General features: G+C 42.6%; 1 protein-coding gene across 5 annotated transcripts in view; it reads left to right on the top strand.

The window, feature by feature from the left end:
* The window catches only part of LOC119011096 (MAGUK p55 subfamily member 7-like), a 26,017-nt gene extending 9,806 nt beyond the window's left edge, over positions 1 to 16,211 (top strand). For 3 of the 5 annotated variants that reach the window (XM_037083928.1, XM_037083925.1, XM_037083927.1), the window contains exons 6-20: positions 1,078 to 1,212; positions 3,328 to 3,409; positions 3,568 to 3,653; positions 5,229 to 5,306; positions 5,991 to 6,187; positions 6,296 to 6,354; positions 6,553 to 6,564; positions 7,047 to 7,091; positions 11,218 to 11,391; positions 12,906 to 13,013; positions 13,206 to 13,286; positions 13,395 to 13,488; positions 13,652 to 13,760; positions 14,739 to 14,882; positions 15,851 to 16,211. In XM_037083928.1, coding sequence (XP_036939823.1) covers positions 1,078 to 1,212; positions 3,328 to 3,409; positions 3,568 to 3,653; positions 5,229 to 5,306; positions 5,991 to 6,187; positions 6,296 to 6,354; positions 6,553 to 6,564; positions 7,047 to 7,091; positions 11,218 to 11,391; positions 12,906 to 13,013; positions 13,206 to 13,286; positions 13,395 to 13,488; positions 13,652 to 13,760; positions 14,739 to 14,882; positions 15,851 to 16,081 — 1,635 coding nt within the window. In that variant the 3' untranslated portion in view covers positions 16,082 to 16,211. The remainder of the gene's footprint in view (positions 1 to 1,077; positions 1,213 to 3,327; positions 3,410 to 3,567; positions 3,654 to 5,228; positions 5,307 to 5,990; positions 6,188 to 6,295; positions 6,355 to 6,552; positions 6,565 to 7,046; positions 7,092 to 11,217; positions 11,392 to 12,905; positions 13,014 to 13,205; positions 13,287 to 13,394; positions 13,489 to 13,651; positions 13,761 to 14,738; positions 14,883 to 15,850) is intronic. The other 2 variants (XM_037083929.1, XM_037083926.1) reach the window with 2 other exon arrangements.
* The last annotated feature ends 4,131 nt before the right edge of the window (positions 16,212 to 20,342 follow it).

Below are 20,342 nucleotides of genomic sequence, written 5' to 3' on the forward strand. Positions count from 1 at the left end.
TAAACAGTCTTAATGACCTGTTTGTTCTTGGCCTCGTCGCTCGCGCTCACACATACTTATGAGAAACTCCAGGTTTAATATTCTGTAAATGAATGTTTGTTTTTTGAAAACCTGTCTCTGAAAGTGGCCAGAGACACATTGCTCACGCGCTGGCAGCTTCTGAGCAGAGCGACTGTCGACGGACACGGGGATAACAAGTAGACTAACTGACAGATGGATTGGCTGATTGTTAAAATTGAGTTGATGAGCAGATGTTTCCCCCCTCTTCTCTTTCTTTCTTATTACAGTAAATTCACTTTTCGTGGGGGAATTGTACTCACAGTGAGAGATTTAATGTCTATCCAGAATATTGTTTTTCTGCAAACAAACCTGTTTTCGCACTGCCAAAGTCAACAAAGAGTGAACTTAAACGAACTGTCTGGGCATTGATAGTGAGTCATATATCAATTCGCAGTCTTGCATTGGAAAAGGAGTTTTGTCATGTTTGAGCAGAGCCAGCACCACTGTAGGCGGAGGCACTGTAAGAAGTGTGGGGGGCTGATTTCAGGTGGCCCACAGCCTGGCAGCATATTCCAGCTTAAATCAAATTTGTCATGTTGGCATGGGCAAAGGTGAAGGTTTGCCACCGAGAAGAGAGGGCTGTGTGTGGGTTCAGCTGCTGCAGTGTAGAGAAACGACTGCCGAACTTGTTGGAATTTAACCCAGTCACCTGTAATCAGTCGACAGGGATTGGTTGCATTTGTTGTTTGAGTGACTTTTAACCTTACCGATTACATTTAACCACCTTTAGCCTGGCCAGTTGACCTAAAAGTATGTTTTGAGCCTGCTCTGGTAAAACTGGTGACATTCGTTCTTCGGTTCGTTTCACAACGCCAGACTCGACAGCAGCCTGACAGCCAACACCCTGATTTCCATTTTGTTTGGAGTGTTCTGCTGGCCGCTGCCAGTTTCCATATAAAGTGAGTTGCTTTAGAGAATACTATCCCCAGCGTCACATCTGTTTGCAGGATCTAGGATTTAAAGTGACTTATGGGAATGCAGATCAACACCTTCACTGTATTTGTGTTTCCTTCACAGAGTCTGCTGTCCGTTCACGACACTGTAGCTCAGAGAGACTTTGAGCCCACTCTGCCACCGATACCTGCTGATGTGCTGGACGAGGACGAGGATTCGGTCAAAATTGTCAGTCTGGTCAAAACCAATGAGCCCCTGGTCAGTACACATGTCTTCATGTTTCAGAGGTCGAGGTTGTAAGTGTTCTGACAACTGATGTAAATTGGGACAACAACAACAGAAACAATACTTGATACTTGATGTATAAGCTTTGGTACATTCGGTACGTTAATTCTGTCTTTGAACGGAGGCAGGTTTCCCCCTTTTTCCAAATTATTATTGAATTACTATTATGCTCAGCTAAGATAACCACCTGAGCAGCATGTTCATGTTCTTTTAGAAACATGTGAGTGGCACTCATCATTTTCATCTAATGCTTGCGAAAAAGCAAATATGCATATTTGGAATCATATGTGTAACCTCTCAGGTAGAAAAATGTCAAGTAGAAAACTCCAAAGTTCAGTTAACCCTCATCAACAGAAAAATGTATTTTCCACCTTCTGGATGTGAATTCTCAAAAAGCTTCTAAAAATAGGTACAACTGTACTTGACTACATGTCAGCCTGTGTCTGATTTGCTCTACATGGCCTCATAATGCACACAAAATAAACACAAATGCTTGTGTTTAAGTTAAGACAACCATGTAACAGGGAAAATGGACTTCAATAAGTGTAATTTGTCCATCCAAAAAAAACATCTGACACACACAGGCAGTTCAAAGCAATAAACCTACCCCGGGGACTCAGCTGAAGTTTTCTGTAATGACTGAATTTATGTCATGTTGTCAAACGGCGTGACTGCTGCAGCCCTGTATGCCAGGGTGTAGCAGGCCCACAGGCTCTGGAGTGACAGGAAACAGAAGCAGAAGTTCCTGCAGCAGCCTGGATCACCTTTGGGTCTGGCCCGCTGTTCAACCAGGAATTTACCTCGTCAATTCTTCCACATCTTTGTTGCCATATATCTGCTGTGAAGCACAACACGGTTTCAGCATTGTTTGGTGTGTTTCTCGCTGTGTTTGTGCATATTGCGCATGCGTGTGTGCTGCAAAACCTGAGTTCTTTGGAGCGGCATTTAGATGGATTGGGGTGATTTCTCTTCTGTTTCTGATGGAAATCAAGCACCGTTTCAAAGTCTTTAATCATAGCTCATTTTCAGCAGCCGTATTCCAAGCCATTGTCACTTATTTCTATAAATTTCCTGGATCAAGTGAAACTGGACTGAAAACTAGTCAAAGTACAAAGAGCGCATACTTGCTCGCCAAATGCTGCAAAATCCTCTAAATTTGTTATTTCGATAATAAAAGAAAAGGTTGTTTTTTTTTTTTTTTTCAAATCTGCATCTGGTTCAAAATCTAAAAAAGAGTGATGGACAGTTGGGGGGAATCTCTGCCAGATCTCTTTTCATTCAAGTGGCTCCAGTGGTTCATTAAAATATATCAGGAATGTTCAAAAATGCCCTCAAGCACAAAGTTAGAAATTCCTTTAAAAAAATTCCTGGAACCACATCAGAGGCTGAGCGTTTGTTTCTTCGCCGTTAGTCTTACTTTCCACCAAATTTCACTGAAGTCTGTCAACAGGTTTTGGAGATATCCTGCTAACTGAAAGACAAACAGGCAGCAGCCAAAAACACAACCCCTGTGGTGGAGATGGGTTGAATCTGTTTTAAGAAAAATGTGTTTTTAGGGATAAACGTGATAATAATTGACTTAATGAAGGCCTTTCTTTGTCAGTGTATGTACGCTGCTGCGTTAGTGGTTGAGCTCTCGGGGGGGAAATGTGCAGAGGGCCAATAATAAAGAACACACTTTTGTATTGATCCCAAAACTAGATTGGAAGGGGACTGACCTCTTTCTGACACAGTCTCTTTGATCGATCCAGCATGTTCCCGTTTTTCCAGACAACGGGGTTACACCCGAGCGTGAGCTGATTGTAGTCAACTACATAAGATGCTCTTTCCATTGCGATTTGCTCCACATCAACAACATCTGTTGAAAATAATGCTGATTTGGGTAACCTTTTCCAGCGCTTTGTGTGTTACATGAAGGCAGCCGGTTAAATGGTCCCGTCTTGATACAAATAGCCTTCAGTGGAATGAAGAAGCTTGTCTGCGCTGTAATCAAATCAGCATGTTGTTTTCACTGTCCATGCTTGACCTCTTTGCCTCTGCGCATCATCCCTTTTTTTTTTTTTTTTTTCACTAATCACTGTCTTCAAGGGGGCAACAATTAAGAAAGACAAATCCACCGGGGCTATTGTCGTGGCGAGGATCATGAGAGGAGGCGCAGCTGATAAAAGTGGTAAGCTTATGATAAAACCTTATTTGTGTCCATTCTGTACTTTCCTGCACCTTCACATGAGGGTGTAGTGACTTTGTCATGGTGCATAGTAATTGTAAATGGCATAGAGAGGAGCATGTGGTACAAATTAACATATGTATTTCCAACATTTTTTGAAGGCCTGATCCATGAAGGAGATGAGCTGAAAGAGGTGAACGGAATCTCACTGGAGCACAGGAAGCCAAAGGAAATCCTTCCTCTCCTGGTTAGTCTCACCTGTGCTGTTCGGTCCACATTGTTTTCTTCAGCGTTGTAAAGGATAAGGCTGGCTGTTTTGTATTTTTCCGTATTTTTCTTTTGCTCAAAGCATCAGTCAGTCTGTCAGTACCTTTCAATTTCTCCAGCAAGTCTGTGGCAGTCAGCTCCAACCCCCACTTTTTTATTTTTTTTTACTGCGAAGATGTGAAACTTTTTTAAAAAGTCAAATACGTGGACTCTTCTTCTAAAACAGAACAGGGAAAAGAAAAGAAAAGAAAAGAAAAGAAAAGAAAAGAAAAGAAAAGAAAAGAAAAGAAAAGAAAAAAAGAAAATCTTAGCTATTTCCTGAAGCAGCTGGCCGCTGCAGTGTTTAGCTGATGCTACTTTACATTAAAACGTTTGTTTGGGACTATTTCCTGTTGTGGACATATCTACATCTGGTTTATTGTGAGTGCATACAGGAGCACAATGTGTATTTGTGTGTATTTTGGATTGATTCTAAACCATGACCACAGTGCAGATGGTAATAATGATCGAGGAACATCATCGTCCTCTGCAACACTGTGGATCATTGATTTTGTTGGGACAACAATGGAGCTCTGTGACACAGAGAATTAAGATCAATCAAGTTTTGGCTACACAAACAATGTTTGTCACTAGAGTTTTTTCATTTATTTTCTGTCTTTCTGTCACAATTTCCCCACTCCTATCCTGGAATGGAAGATGAAGCTACAGCCCAGAAGTGGTTAGCTCTGGGCCCGTGTCCACATAAGGTTACACATTACACTGTGAGTTTTAAAAGTTTGAGTTGACTCGGGAAACCAATCACCTCAGAATTACCAAGTAAAGTAGACTAATAAATCTAATAAATAAAGTTGTACAAGCTAAAAAGTTGTATCATCTTAAATGTACTAGTCTACCTTAGTTGAAAATCCTTAGGTTATTGGTTTCCTGATTTTTTTAAGCTAAACACTAAGCTTAACACTAAACATTCAGTGTATGGATGATATGCTCCTACAGATGGGCTGTTCTGTCTCCGTTATGATGAGTCTCTAACTGATAAAGCTCAGGAAAGTTCAGAGCAAGCTTCTGCTATGTTCAACTAAAAGTGCTTTTGATAAGGCAGCTGCATGCTGTTGCAGACGCTGTCTCTTTATTGGTAACAACTGACAAAAAGACGCCGGCGCTCTGATGAAAACATTATGTGGACACGGGCCTGAGCTTAAATATGGACTATAAATACGGGGAAATAGTCGTCTCACTACAAATCTACCAAGAAATCGTCTATTTTACTGTCCGTTGTTACTCTTCCATCTTCAACAAATGATATTAATATGTTGATTACTGAACTGATCTGTGCTGGCATGCTCTTCTAAAGAGAACTACAGCAGCCCTTTTCCCCTGCTTCTATTCTGTGTGCAATGCTAAGCTAAGCTTAGCTTATCGGCCGCTGACTGTAGCTCAACAGTTACCATATAGACGTGAGAGTTGCATCAGACTCTTCAGATGATTCTCAGCACGAAATCCCAGGAACATTTCCCAAAACATCAAACTCACACTCCTCCTTACTGTTCCTGTGCAGGCTTGTTCAAAGGGTGAAGTTAAATTCAAAATCATTCCTGCGTCCTTCAAGGAAGAAATGGCATCGAATAAGAAGAAGGTAAAGTAAATGCTATTAACTACACATATTTCGTGCTGTGAGTACTTTTTGGTTTAGCATGCAACTTTTGACTGCATGGAGAGAGCTGCCCACCTGGTTTCAGTAAAGGAGATGAAATCAGCGGTATCTTGTGCGTTTGGTTATATTTTTTGTGTGTTTGCCACAGTGCTGTCAGTACAGCAGCGCATTGTCAAGAAGTAAATTCAGATCAGACAGTCAAGGATAAGACACTCACTAACTGCGCCACAATTTACAGCATTTTGTGACATGTCCCTGCGCATTGAGCCGCATCGAGTCAATTTAATATTAGCGGTTAATACCAGCGCCTCGTGTGGAAAAGCTGGAGTTCCAAACGTCCCCTTTGTTTAGGATGAATTCTGGACCCCTACCAGCGCATACATGCAGTGGATGTCCAAGCTGGAAACTGTTAGAGCGCGGAGCATTTGTAAAGGATTAAGACAAATTATTCCTGTGATGGCCGCCATTTCTCAAAAATGACACCAACACATGTTAGAGAGCGCCAGACGAAGGTTGTGTGTTCGTCGCCAGGGTACAAATGAAGTTCACGGAGCTGCAGTAGGAAAAATAAGAGAGGAATGAACAAATACACAGAATAGAACATTTCTTTTTCACCTGTTTGTCTGTTTTGAAGGCAAAAACCCAATCAGATGTTCTTTCCCCCAGCTGTTTTTGCGGGCTCTTTTTGACTACGATCCCGACGCAGATCCCGCCGTTCCGTGCAAGGACGCAGCCATTGGCTTCAAACGGGGCGACGTCCTCCAGGTTGTCAGCACGGAGGACGACACCTGGTGGCAGGCCTGTCACCTCAGGGACGGCAGCACCCGGGGAGGGCTCATCCCCTCGCGGCAGCTCCATGAGAGGTGATGCGGTCACATTTAGTCTGTGACTAATATTTGAATGTATTTAAATACACCGCAACATAAAATCTATAAGACATTTTGATTAAGAATAATGTTACATTTCCACAGGAGAGTTGCACTGCAGCGACCCAAAGCCCTGTTCAGGCCTCGCCGAGTCAAACCACCAGGTGACGAGCCAACATTTGTTCAATAAAACCACAGCACCTGAAAAGAATAAAAACCTTTTAACACGTCCCAATAAACATATCAGAGCTCCTTTAGTGCTGAGCTGCGAGGTGGACGGGTCACGTCTGAGGTCATGGGTGGGCTGCGCTGCCCTCCTGTTGTACTCACGGCCTTTTGTTTTTTCTCCACATGCTCCGCAGATGAGGGCGAAGGTACTGTCTGTTTGAATTTGGCCTTTCAAAACTCACCTTCAGCATAATTTTAGATGATATCATGCGAGTGTGTATTGAAGGTTTTTTGGTTTGGGGTTTTTTAAAGATTTAAGAGGTGTGTTATCCAACAATAACAGTCGTGTAATGCTCCCCGCACCACATTTCCAAAATGGAAAGGATTCTGTTAAATGTTCCTCAGTTGTAAAGAAGCAGGTTTTAAGTGCGGCCCGCTGCAATGTGCTAGTTTTTCACTAACAATCACTTTGTAAGGGTAAGGTAGTTATTAATAGGTCTAAAGTGTGGATATCATTTCTACATAAAACTATTATTTGAAGTTCCAAAGCAAAATATTAAGACATTTAGGTCAGAACACATGTTAATACTTTGAGTATGAAATTTCAGAGCAACACAGATATCATCCCCCTGTGGTTTGTGTCTCGATTTCCTCACTCTTTCCCTTTTCTCTCTTCCTGTTATTCCAGTCACGGAAGATGTCGACTACAGTGCTATAACAGGGATCCACATTGGTGAGTTGTTCGACTTGTTCCACGCAGATCCGAGTGGTACTGGAAAAGGGACCAGTATGATACGAGAAAACACAACAACCTGCATGTATTGAATACCAGTGGTCGAAAAAGTATGCAGATCTTTAATTTAAAGGATACCTCCAACAATTTTACACACTCAAGTGTGTTTTCAGGTCTTTGGGAGTGATGCTGCATATGTGAGAAAAGCAATGTAAAGCCTTTTGTGGATCCAGAGGAAGTTGCTTGGAATCCGATTAATGTCCCCAGTGATGTCACTCAGTGGCAAAGATGCATTGTGGGTAATGTAGTTTTTGTTTTTTTTGTTTTTTGTTTTTTTTTAAAGTAAGAGGAACATGTGGAATATAACAATTTGGTGATATTTCTAGTTTGCTTTTAAACTGTGTTACAGACCTACAACGCAAGACCAGCTGACTGCTTTCCAAAACCTGGTCCCTACATTAACCACTGCAACTTAGCCACTGTATGATTTTTTTTTTTCCCCTGACATGTAAACACACTTTGGCGTGGAATATGAGTGCAATGATCTTTAAAGTCATAGTAACAATACCAAAAACATATAGATATATTATTAGTAAGTTTATGCATTTAAAATTGTATTTAAAGATATTATTGAGCCACTATAATATTGCGCCATTCCATCTCCAACCTTCTATTGCATTCAAATAAAAACACAGCTGCTGTTTGAATCTTCAGCCCAAGGATGTGACATTAAAACATGGCACATGGATATGGAGCCCCATTCATTCCTATGAAAGCTGCTCAGTGGCACATGAAGCCAGAATAGTTCGACTTGACCTGAAAAAAAGAAACAGTCCTAAAATTGTTTTTAAGGAAAAGAGATTGTTGATTATCCAGCATTTCTTGTGATTAATCTGAATTTGTAAATGCAACTAATAACTAAGGCTGTCAGATAAATATAGTAAAAAGTACATTCCCTTATGAAGTCTACTGGATGAATGGAGTGTGTACAAGTACGACCTTGAGTACAACTTGAGTAAATGGACTTTCGCCACCTCTTCAGACGTAGCAATAAAAATAGACGGAGGAAAAACGAGGAGACCCTGGTTATATTTTCAGTACAAACCGGTTCATTTGATGATGTAGTTTTGTGGTTTGGAGATTTGTGGGAGACGACTGGAACAGCAAATGTGGTTTTCAGCCTTCCCATTTATCCCATTTGTCTTGATCTGGTGGATTGGATACGATGTGCTCGATATAATGTGTGTGCATACGAGCCGTGCAGGATGTTCATACGGGGGGGCGCGCACTTTAGGCTGATTGTAAATACTCCTGCTCCTCACGTTTGTACAAGGCGAGGTAATTAGAGACGTTGCATTCTATCAATTCTGAGCGTCATGTGCATTTAATAATCCGCAGTTCATCTTACCGCAGGCCAGGTTCCACCTGAGGACGTGGTTCAGACTCTGTTTCCTCTCTGTCTGGCATGTAAACCCTTATTGATGCCGCACGACCCAATGACTTCATGCTGGGTAATCAGAGGAGAGAGTGAGTGAGGGAGAGGGGAAATAGTTGAGCGCTATGTGTAGATGCACAAGTGAAGGCATGAAGGAGAAGAAGAAGAGAAAAACAGACCAACAGCTTGTATCCTACAGGGTTCTTTTGCAAACAGATTTTTTGTTTTCTGATTTTAAATGGTTATCCGGCTGCTCATAAGTAATAATTTGACACAATGGGAAATGCTTTTTTCCCATCTCCCTTATTTTCTCAACAAGAAGATTTATACTACTCTTATAGACGTCCGTTGAACATAAAGCTAAAAGCAGCAGCCAGTTAGCTTAGCATTAAGAGTGGAAAGAGAAAGAGGGGGGAGCACACAGTTCCCAAGAAACCCTACTTGCTCTTTTTACACATGCGTTGTGCCATGAATTATACATGTGAATTTGCCCAATTTAAAAGATAATTTTCAAGAAGTCAGTTTGTTGTAAAGATAGTAAAATACTATTTAGTTTATTGTGAAACCACCTGGTGATCGTTTCCCTCAATATAACCAACACCAACATGGCCGCCACCTGTACAACAACTCTGGTTATACTGACAGCTGCAGAGTCAGCTAATATGCAGGACCGGCACTACTGTACATGGTTTCAATTATGGGAGCGTTAAATGAGCGTTAAATGAGCGTTAAATGTGGGACACATTGTCTTTCAAATATGTACTTTTGCTGTGTTATGCTTGATTGAACAAACTGCGATCTTCTCAAGTCGAAAATTAAGTATTTTGAATTGACAGACATCATATGTGTGATTCATGGTATTAATTCAAATAGCACCAAACAATTTTTTGGCTTATAATGTCTATAATAACACTGATGGACATTATTTTAAGCCACCTGCTGGCTGGTTCACCTGCTTCCCAGTCTTTATGCTGAGATAACCAGTTCAAGTTATAATCCTCTGTGTTAAATTTTTAGTTATTTCTTATAGTTAAAAAAAAACTAATTTCTTTTTCTCTTCCTGTTTTGATGATATATACTGACCTAAAAGTTTTCAAAAACTATCGACGAGCTAACCGTGACCTTTTATAAAGCTGCACTTGACCGTCACCTGTAGGTCAGAATGATGAGCCTTCCGCTATCTGGCTAGGAGTTATTAATGAATTAGTATTAGTGGCAAATAAGGTTATAAAAACGCAATTTTTTTCTATTTGAAGGCATTGATCTCACTGAATCGTGTTGCTCCAGGTACTTCAGCCTCAAAAACGCCTTGGAAAGTGCATCTTGTGTGCCTGCTGAGAGTGGTGCAGCGGTTGTCTGAGCTAAGTGCGACAAGAGAAGGAGCTCAACAATGATTTTGCTGGCAACTCATTAGTAGCGGCACGTCTTGCGATCGGCTGCTAACTCATGTTTCATCATCACTTTACTTAACAGATACTGTGTGTGGTATCATTTTCTCATCTCACTCTTGGCAAAAAAGCAAATACTTGCATACTCAATATGTTGAGCGGTTTCTTTAAATGATAATGGTAGGAGCCCTGAATGGTCCCCATGTATGGAGGACTAAGAAAAGAACTGCAGGTTGTGGCTCATATCATATAATCTTGACACTATGGCCCATTTTGCACGTGCTGCATGTCATCGCTCTCCTCTCAGTCTTATCTCTCCTCTCACCCTGACTTACTGTCAAGTGAGGCAGAAACGTCTTGCAGCATTTCCAAAAAAGAAGCATGATTTTACGGCTGAGAGCATTTTCAGTAACAGATGAGAATTTCACTGCCAGAATTAGTTAAGACTGACAATTGCATAACGTTTTCCTCTCGACCTTATTCCGTTGTCGGAACGTAGAACTCTCACTGGCTGAATAACGCTGGTTCTAAACACAGTATGTATCATCTTTCACATTTCTGAGTGAAATCATCAGTTTAAAATCCGCATAAACAAAAGTCCGAAATCTCTTCCCATAGTGCCGTGTTTCTCAGAATGAAGCCCGGAGTGGAAATGGACGGATATGCTTACAAAGTGAAATTACAGCTGACGTCAAAGAAAGTCTGGCAGCGCTCCATCACTTAGCAGCAGTTAACATCATGAAGGAGAGCGGGTCTGCCAAGCCAGGCCAGACCACAGTCGCATGGCAGACGCTGGCTGTCAGACGGCCTACAAGCGATGCGTTACAGACGGACTTGCCGTGTCTTGAAAGTGATTCGCGCTGTTAATGGCCGTGCAGGAGTTTGGGTGGCAGGGCTGATGGTTTTTTCTTACAGTGCAATGTGCTCTCACAGTGTAGCTCTCCCTTCTGTCATGGCCTGAGTTATCATCTGGTATCTCTGGTGCTTGTTGATTTTCAATCATCAGATAGCACAAACATATATAGATAGATACATGCACAGAAAAGTGATTCTGAGTGAATGCTGATGTAGTTCTGCATCTGCTGGATATCGAAATTGGTAATGGATTGTTCCCTAACACATTCGCCTTACCGACTTTATAAGCCGACAATATGCCAGATGTTGTGCTGTGCTGCATTTTAGTGGCCCAAAAAAAATCAATGAATACAGTTTTTAGGACTGTCGTAAAGAGTATAATATCCTCATGTAAGCTTTTAAGTAACACACCTGGGAGGTCTGAAGTCCATGTCTCTCTCCTATCCAGCCGGTTTAAGAAGGAGTTTCCGACTCGGAAGAAAGAGCAGTCGGGCCCGAGAAGCGGCGCGGCGCAGGAGGTGGAGCACAGGGGTTCACGGCCCAGTCCGTCCCCCTACCTACATAGAAGTGATCCCCTACCACAGGGACCCCAAGGAGAGACACCGCCTTGTCATTCTGGTCGGTACGTATAAGCTTAATAAAGAGGCAGCTTGCCATCGCGTGCAGAGAGTTTGTTTTGAAAGCACAATGTGGTGGTAAACTGCATGCATGACATGCTTATAACCTTGATCTTATAACATGGGAGTTACTGCGGTAATATGCTCAGCAGTGCACGCTGTGGTCATTCGTGTTCTGTTTTACATTATCCCACTGCCTCTTTTTTCCATTCAAAAAAAATATAATAAAAAATCCAAATAACGTGATCCCATTCACTAAAAGGACAATATTCCCGAAGCTGTTGTTGATCAAAAGAAAACGTAATGCATTGATGAAGATTTATGTTCCCCGCTCTTGAGTGCAAGAACAATCCTTTCCCATCAGAACCACGTAAACACTGTCAGAAATCTCCAAGTCAGAATATATTGTGTTCTCTTAAGTTACCTAGTGGCCCACCCCAGATCCACTTCCCTGCCAATCCTGCAGGCCTGCTCTATGTATTTTTTGAGCTATATCTCTCCCCAGGGAATCATACGCTGAGCCCTGCTGCGGGTCTTTTTAATGTCATATTACGATACAACTGTAGGTCATCAGTGACCGGGGAAAGAAGAGGAGAGATGGAGGACGAGGGGAAGGGAAAATCGCGGGAGGAAGGCAAAGTGGGGAGAAACACACAATGAAGGTGCAAAAGCAAAACCAGATAGAGAGGAGATAAATGATCGACGAATGGAGAGAAAGGGATGAGTGGATTGCAAATAAGATCCCTCATAATGTCAGCCAAGTGCTCCATCATCAGACGAGAACAGTTAAGACAGCTTGGATTTAGATTTAGACCTCTATAATTGAGTTGGAGCTAAACCCGACTCTGGATTACGTTTTACTGTCTGTTCTGAAGGCTCTTCATTGACCGGAGGTCATCATTAAGAATATATTCTTATTGGCAATGAGAGTTATGGGCAGGAAAACCAAAACCTGGATCGCTAAAACAGGACCAGCTGGATAATGTCCGACCAGGTTGAGAATATATCCTTTTTTTTTTTTTGTGTGTGTGGATGGCACACACACTTTGAAGGAAACAATAGGCCGTTATGCCCCGGGGCCGTTGGTGAAAGTGACTGCCAGCCGCTGTAAAGCCCTACAGATCGTGTGACTCCTGAAAAAAAAAATTTAAAAAAAGGTCAGGAGAAAGTATCCACAGAGCCCTGATGATGCTCCTCTCCAGTTCGCTCTGTGGCGCAGCTGTGAAAGACATCAGCAGTGTAAGAGAGCACAGTCCATAAACTTGATATTTTGTAATGTATCAAGCTCATGCAACGCTGTGATGGAAAAGGCAGGTATGTCAGGAATCCTACTTTCAGACGGCGCTCCATTAGAGGCTGATGCAATCTGGGGCTGCACAGACCTACTTAAGGAGAAAATCCCAGATGCTACGGTGTGTGTGTGTGTGTGTGTGTGTGTGTGTGTGTGTATGTGTATGTGCGCGCGTTTCATCCTGTGCATCCTACACTATAACGACACTGATACTGTGTGACTTTGCAGATGTCACATTTCGATGGGACGCTATGGATTTACCAGAAGGTATGCGAGCGTTTAACACAGGAGTGGAAGAGTGCGGCCGGTCGGAGAATCATTCTCAGACTGAAATCAGTATGAAATCAGAGCTCTGTCTGTCTGTCTGACTCTCTCTCTTGCTCCCCTTCTCCCTCTCTTGATGATAAAGACAGATGTGTCGCCAGATTGCTGCGGCTGTTTGATGTTGTCGTGAAGAGAAAACATTAGTGATGTTGGAATGAATACCCACGTACGGAGCACAGGTCACAGCTTGATCTTTGTCTCCAGGGCCCGACGGCGTTGGCGTTAATGAACTGAAGAGGAGGCTCCTGCTATCCGACCCCGACCACTACGGCGTCACCGTACCACGTAAGACGGACGGCCTCAAGTGTCACCTATACCTTCTGGACACACAGTGGGTTTTTTTTCTCATCTTTTAAAAATCTGCCGTCGGCCTCCCGTCTTGCTCTCTTTCAGACACCACACGAGAGAAGAGGAGGCAGGAGAAGGAAGGGGTGGATTATCATTTTGTATCAGTTCCCATGTTTGAAGAGGACATTCTCAACCATAGGTGTGCTCTTGTGGTTTCCTTTCCCATGGTGTTAAAAATAGTCCCACTTGTGTTTTCACTGGCTTTTTCCTCTCTCCTTTTCATGAGGGTGAAGTCCTCTGTTTCTACTGCAGCCTGACCATTTTATATCATCTTTGCTGTCTGCGTCTGCCCCTCCCTCTAGGTTCATAGAATACGGAAGTTACAATGGACACTACTATGGAACAAGCCTAGACTCTGTGAACAGAGTGATGGCAGAGGGCAAGGTGTGCCTCCTGGATGTGCACCCTGGGGTAAGTATAAGGACATCAGAAAAGTTAGTTTTTGTGATTTACACAAAACAAAAAAATCTTCATTATAAATATTACCTTTCCAAATATGAAAATATTTTCATCATATGACTTGTTGATGTTTAAATAATACAAATAAAGTCTCCGATAATCAACCAAAATAATCAGAAATCATCGTAGAGCAATCTAATACAAAGAGCTGAAATCAACATCACCATTTTTATTTAACACTCTTTTTCCATGTTTTACCATGATGCGAGCACAAAAAGTTTTGTGCTAGCATCAGGTTCTCTCAGTCACCTGGGACTTGTCACATAGAAACCGTCATTAAGTACAGAAGGTATCAAACAGTTACATAATCTGGTTTCATGGTCCTCTGTGTCAGAGACCGAGACAAGAGACCGAGACAAGGATGAGTAAAAATATGGTCAAGTAGGAGACGAGACTGAGGCCTTCAAAAGAGACCAAGACTGATCTCGAGTACTACAACACTACCCAGTTCACATCTGCCATTGATGCTTCATACACTGATGAGACACAGTGAAGCGAACGTGGACGTCGTCATCATTGTTGCCAAAAATCTCAGTTTCAAACAACTTAGTTTGTGATCATCTTCACCCCTGAAGAAGTTTTGCCAAAAGGTCTGTTTTCAGTGACCTAAATCATAATTTGCATGTGTACGAAAGGCCAAAACGCACAACAAAACTTTGTTCAAGTGTGCGTGTGGACAGGGCCTGAACCAATAATCCAATTTAAATCATCAATATTACCAATCCTCGACACAGAGCAACCGCAGTGTGTTCCAAAATTGAAGGGAGCTCTTTCAAGTTTAATACTAGTCGATTCAAACCATGCATTGGTCTCAAGGGGCAAATCTTCTAAAACAAGAGTTTCTTCATTGTTTAGACAACTTATAATAACACAAATATTGACTTCTGCCTTCATTTAAGCTCTGTCTTTTCTGTCTCTCCGTTGCTGCAGAAAATAAAGCATGTGTACACATGTGAATACAAACCATACGTGGTGTTTGTGAAGCCGCCGGGTATCGAGGAGCTGCGCCTCACCAGGCGGAGAGCTAAGTTCATCTGCGGGGAGGAGGACAAGAGCTCAGTCAGGGTCTTTTCGGTGAGAGAGACTATGACACATCAGGTGCATGTGTGAGGTCAGGTGCTTGTTCCATATCTTGTAACACGGAGGGGCGGCGCGAGGTCGAACATCCACCCAAGCGCCACAGACGCGCGCACGCCTAAACTCCCTTACTCACTCGTGCACCCTGCTCACACATGGTCGACCCCGTGGCGAGCGTTTAAGAGACGTTTAAGAGACGGGGGGAGTTACAAGGCTGCTTGGTGGGTGGCGTACAGGTGAGAACGTTTTGTCCAGGAGATGTAGGCCCACGTCTTGTATGTACGTGTGATGAACTGAATGACTCACTGAGGGGAGGCTTCACATTTTGTGTCGTTCCGGAGGATATTTAAACCAAAGTGTCAATGTTTGATGGTAGATATGTTTTAGACGTGACAAAAAGATGACAGTAACTCCCCATCTGGCTTCTAACTCGCAGTTTGACCTCTGGCTGCCCACGTTGCTCTTATTAAACCCGGGAGGTCACACACCTGTGTTACAGCCCAGTGCCAGGCGGCGCAGCCCTCAGATGGTTCAGGCATATCTGACAGGACTGCACCTTCACCTCAGCATACAGCTGGTGTGAAAAGGCCTCTTTTCCTTTACTCTCAGCATGTAACGACGTGTTACGCCTTGGTCTGTATAGCTGAATGGTCATGTGGATCCGTTCCACTTCTTGTTAGGTTACAGTGTGTGCAGTTTATTGTGAAACAACTTCCCAGAGGATGTTTTTTTTTTTTTTTCCCCTCAACACATGGCCGTGTTTCAGCAGGTCCGTTAACATTCTGTCAAGGCACTAACAGTGAGATCATTAATTGCTGTTACTGTATGTTTTAGTGCCCCTTTGCTGTGCATGTGTATTTATCTTTTGTTTGATGGTCAGTCAAAGGACACACAAATCCAGCTATTAAATGTTAATACATTTGACATCCATACATTGTGATGCTCTGGTTAATCTCTTGTCACAGGAGGAGGATTTTGAGGACATGATCAGCTTGGCTGACGACATGGAGAGCCAGTGTGGCCACTTGTTCGAAAAGGTGATCGTCAACGGCGATATCGCGGTGGCGTTCAGAGAGCTGAAGGCGGCCCTCGAGAGGGTCGAGCAGGCAGAGGTCCAGTGGCTTCCAGCGGAGTGGATGTGCTCCTCACCAACGAAAGCTCGGAGAAGCTGTGGCTACTTGGATAGCTGGATATGAACATTTAAGGGGAACGTTAAAAAAAAAAAGAGAGAGAAAAACAATTCCTGATTATCTGTAGGCTATGAAGTTAGAATTTTTGTCATAGTTTGGATATTTCTTCGATTTATAAACAACTCCTGTGACTGCAGCAGTTTTCCATCATGTCCCTCAGCGTGTCTCTCATTAGGCAAACAGAATCCTTCCCTCCCTCTCTCTCCCTCCGTCTGTCCCAGAGCCAGTTTTTCTGCTGGCATTTGGCTGAAATAACGTCGGCTCGCGGGACCGAGGAGGAGGAGGAGAAGAAGAAGAGGGGGAAAAAAAAGGAAATTCTCCGGAGCTTGTGGCCGAGTGTAATCCTTCCCTGCCAAGTCGCAAACATCAGCATGTAATTATTCTGACAGCTGCTGCACTTCAATTAACTGTAATGCACACCAGGGAAATATTATTAGTAGCAGTCAGGGGGACACTTTGCCAACAACATGCTCTACAAAACCGGGACACAAACAAGATGACAGTCAATTAGACCGTCGATGAAGGACAAGGAAACCCTGTTGTACACATGCAAGTACCAGAATTATGTAGATATTGTAGATGAGGACTATAGATGCTTTTACCAGTATGCGTGTTTCAGTGAAGAATGTTGACTTGAGAAACTTAGTTGTCAGTATTTATAAGACTTATTTTCAAGATTTTTTAGTGACCTGAAAGAATGGTCTAAAGTTTGCCTTCGAATTTGGTTTAAGGAATGTAAATCACCATTACCTGAAGGACAGTCTAAGCTGCTGGGATGGGTTGCTTTCAACCCCTACGGCTCAATTTCATCGAAGGGAGAACTGAATGGTTTTCAGAAGATTTCGGATACATATGGGTTAGAAAAATTGGATTTCTTTCAGTATCTTCAAATCAGGTCTTATTTTAATGATGAGATAAAATCAACAGAGGAATGTGAGGCCAACTTAATCGACATTTTTTTTTACATGTAAAAAATAAAAAAATAAGGCCAATAAGAAACTTGTTTCAAAACTGTACTCCCGTATTTGATCTAATAAGAAACACTCAACAGATAAGGTTTAAAATGGGAGAAAGAATCTGGAACTGTCTTTACAGAAGAAGAATGGTTGAATATATGCTCTGTGCAGTCAGCTTCCACTAGTTCTGGTCTTTGGAGAGATTTCTCCTGGTGGAATCTGGTTAGATATTTCATAACTCCTAAGTTAAAAGGTGTGCAGACAGGGGAGATGGTCAGGGGTTTATGTTGGAGGAACTGTGGAGAACAGCTAGCAGACCATTTTCATGTATTTTGGAGCTGCCCAGCTATTCAGCCATACTGGCGTGAGATTGTACAGGTAATACAAAATGTCTTTGGTGATAAAATTTACTGCTCTTTTTCTATGATCTATGTGGGCAATATTGGACCAGCAAGAAAGCTGTTAACCGATAATGGCTGCAGGCCACACTTCCAACAGAGGCAGACTGGATTGATATTGTGACTAATATTCAAAATATGGAAAGGATGACTTTTTCGCGAAGTCTAAGGATGGATAAGTATTTGCAGTACTGGGAAAAATGGATTGTGTTTGTGACCACAAGAGACACTCACTGAGCCATTACTGTATGAACTGATTTGTGTCTCCATCTGTATAATGCCTTTATGAATGTGTAGGTGACCAACTGTTCTATGGCTGTCTGTATGTTGTATGTTGTTTATGTTCCTTCTATACAAATAAAGTACACACACACACACACACACACACACATAATTTTTAACATTCCTGCATTAAAATGTCTGCAAAAAACAAGACCTTTGTCATATATTTTGTTGAGTTGTGCACTTTTTTAAAGGTACAGCACGTAAGTGCTGTAAGAGAAGAATTGGTCACCTTGAATTGAACAAAAAGGAACAGCATATCACCAGAGCAACTGCTAACTGCTCCTAACTGTATTATTTCAACAGGCTACCTTCATTAGGGTAACTACTGTTTGTTTGTTAGCCTGTTAGCCTAGTTAGACATGCAGCTAGCCAGACTAGCAGGTACAGTAAGCGTTGGTGTTAGCAGCGCTAGCACAGGAGCTGTGGACCGCTTGGAGAAGGAGGCAGGTGGCTAGCTGGTTACTTCTACCTAACATCAGCACATCAAATTGTTGCATGATGCTCCTTTAACGTGAACGTTTCTGGCAAAGTTGAAACCCACAGAAAAATCTGTAATTCTATTCAAGGTCAAACTTGAACACATGACCTCATCTGTGAACATTTCTCCCTGAGTCACGTTGGATTTAGTTGACCAAGGCGGTTGTTCGACAGCTCCCACGATCGCACATTGATTCACAACATCAGCAAAGTCCATCTTTTGTTTGCACTGCTTTGATTGAGCACCAGAAATGACATGCACATTTAAGCACCTTATGCCCAGAATTAACTCCATTATGGGCCATCAATTTTGAAGATGTCTGACAAGGTGAGCCAATTAAAAATAACTGGCGGAGGCTCACCCTTACCATCTCACTCCATTAACAAATACTCAAATTTGAGCGTCACAGCCGTCGGGTGCACACTCTACTGTTCTCCTTCGCTCAGGCCACTTAATCTACTTCTTTTTAATGGCTGCATTCCTCTACATTCATGGTGTTTCCTTCCTCCTCTTGGACACTGTGCTCAATTGGGTGTGAAGGAGCGTTAATGTGTCTATCATGTCGTGTTTGGGAGGAAGAGGGAGCTGCATGATGTGGGGAGACGGTAATGGCTTTCAAGGGACCCGGGCCTTCGCAGACGTACGGAGAAAAAATAGTTACGACCACACATAAAAGCTTACTGTAAAAGCACGGTGAGGCTTTACATGGTGGATTAGGCTGCAGGGATAAAGAGCATGGCATTTATTTGACTTTGGCAGGCCCGGTGTTCGTCAGGCCCAGAGAAGGCACTAACACAAACGGACGAGTGGCGATGCGCTCGTCGGCGTGTTTACATGTCTCCCAAATCACCAAAACACACAGGCTGTCAGGACAACAGTCGCACGTCTGCCAGGGCGCAGCAAAAAGCGTGGCAGTATAATTTCATCACACCACTGAGAATCTGCAGGCACCCTCTGAGATCATAACGATGCCATTTAAGACACCGGAGCGGTCCAATGAAAACCCACCGTTTTTATGTTCGCAGCAGCGCCCACTTCAAACATTACACAGAAGTATGATGTCAATTGGTCGCGGATAATTTGGCTCAATCATGTTAACCGTCTATTGGAAGTATATGAAAATAAATACGACTGGTGTTAAACAATATCTTCATCCTTGCATGAGATGTCCGTAACTTTTAGACAACCAACACAGCGCAGCACATGCTGAAAGGATGTGGGGGAGGATTATGAAAGGGCAGGAAAGGGAAAGGGCTTTTGGTTTGTTGACTGTGAATTCCTATTTTCTGAATAAGGGAAAACATTCAAGTCAGACTATGCAACTTTTGAAAGAAGGAATAACAATATTCCCCTTTCAAATACATAGAATTAATAAGCAATAACACTTCACTGCTGAATTCAACACAGTTGAGGTTTTTGTAGCTACAGCTTTGCTTGGTCTGGTTATGAATGAAAGATTTTGTTTGCAAATGTGTAAAATGTAAGATTTTGTTGAATTTGTAATCCAAACAAATATCTATCAGAGTAATCGCTAACTGTAAGCCAGTTAGCTCAGCTAACCGGATAGCGAGCAGTCTAATCAGCTATTGATATTTGACCACCTTGTAAAGTGATTACAGTGAACTGCAGCACAACCGGATTAACAACTCAGCTAATCTGCCGACTGCTAACAGAATGAACATTCCCCAGTCTGACAGATTAACAGGCTCCTTTCAATCCGATGAAGCTTTACTGACAACAACAACACAGACAGAGTCGACTGATGAATAAATAGTCAGGTCACCAGGTGAGTCAGAGTCAGCTGTCGGTGCAGTGCTGGTGATGTTAGCCGTGACATCAGAGGACACCTGTCGGCTGACGCCAGGTCCGTCAGCTTCGCTCTCTGTCCAGCACGACTCGCTGTCTGACACTGACGACAGCTGGCTCTAGCAGTTCCCTATTTTCACATCCAGGTAACATGGTTCAACATTACCATTCATGAGGAGCTGTGTTTCATACCACCTGATAAATGCACAGTCCTTCTTTTAGCTCTGTTTTGTCAACTCCTGCACCAAATAGCTGGTTCCTTAATTACTTAATGCTGAACTAGCTGGTTGCTAGCTTTGTTGTTGATGTTAAAGCCAGAGGGTCAAGCTGTTTTAGCTTCATGT

Source organism: Acanthopagrus latus, chromosome 21 (genome assembly GCF_904848185.1).
Source record: "Acanthopagrus latus isolate v.2019 chromosome 21, fAcaLat1.1, whole genome shotgun sequence".
Classification (NCBI taxonomy): domain Eukaryota; kingdom Metazoa; phylum Chordata; class Actinopteri; order Spariformes; family Sparidae; genus Acanthopagrus; species Acanthopagrus latus.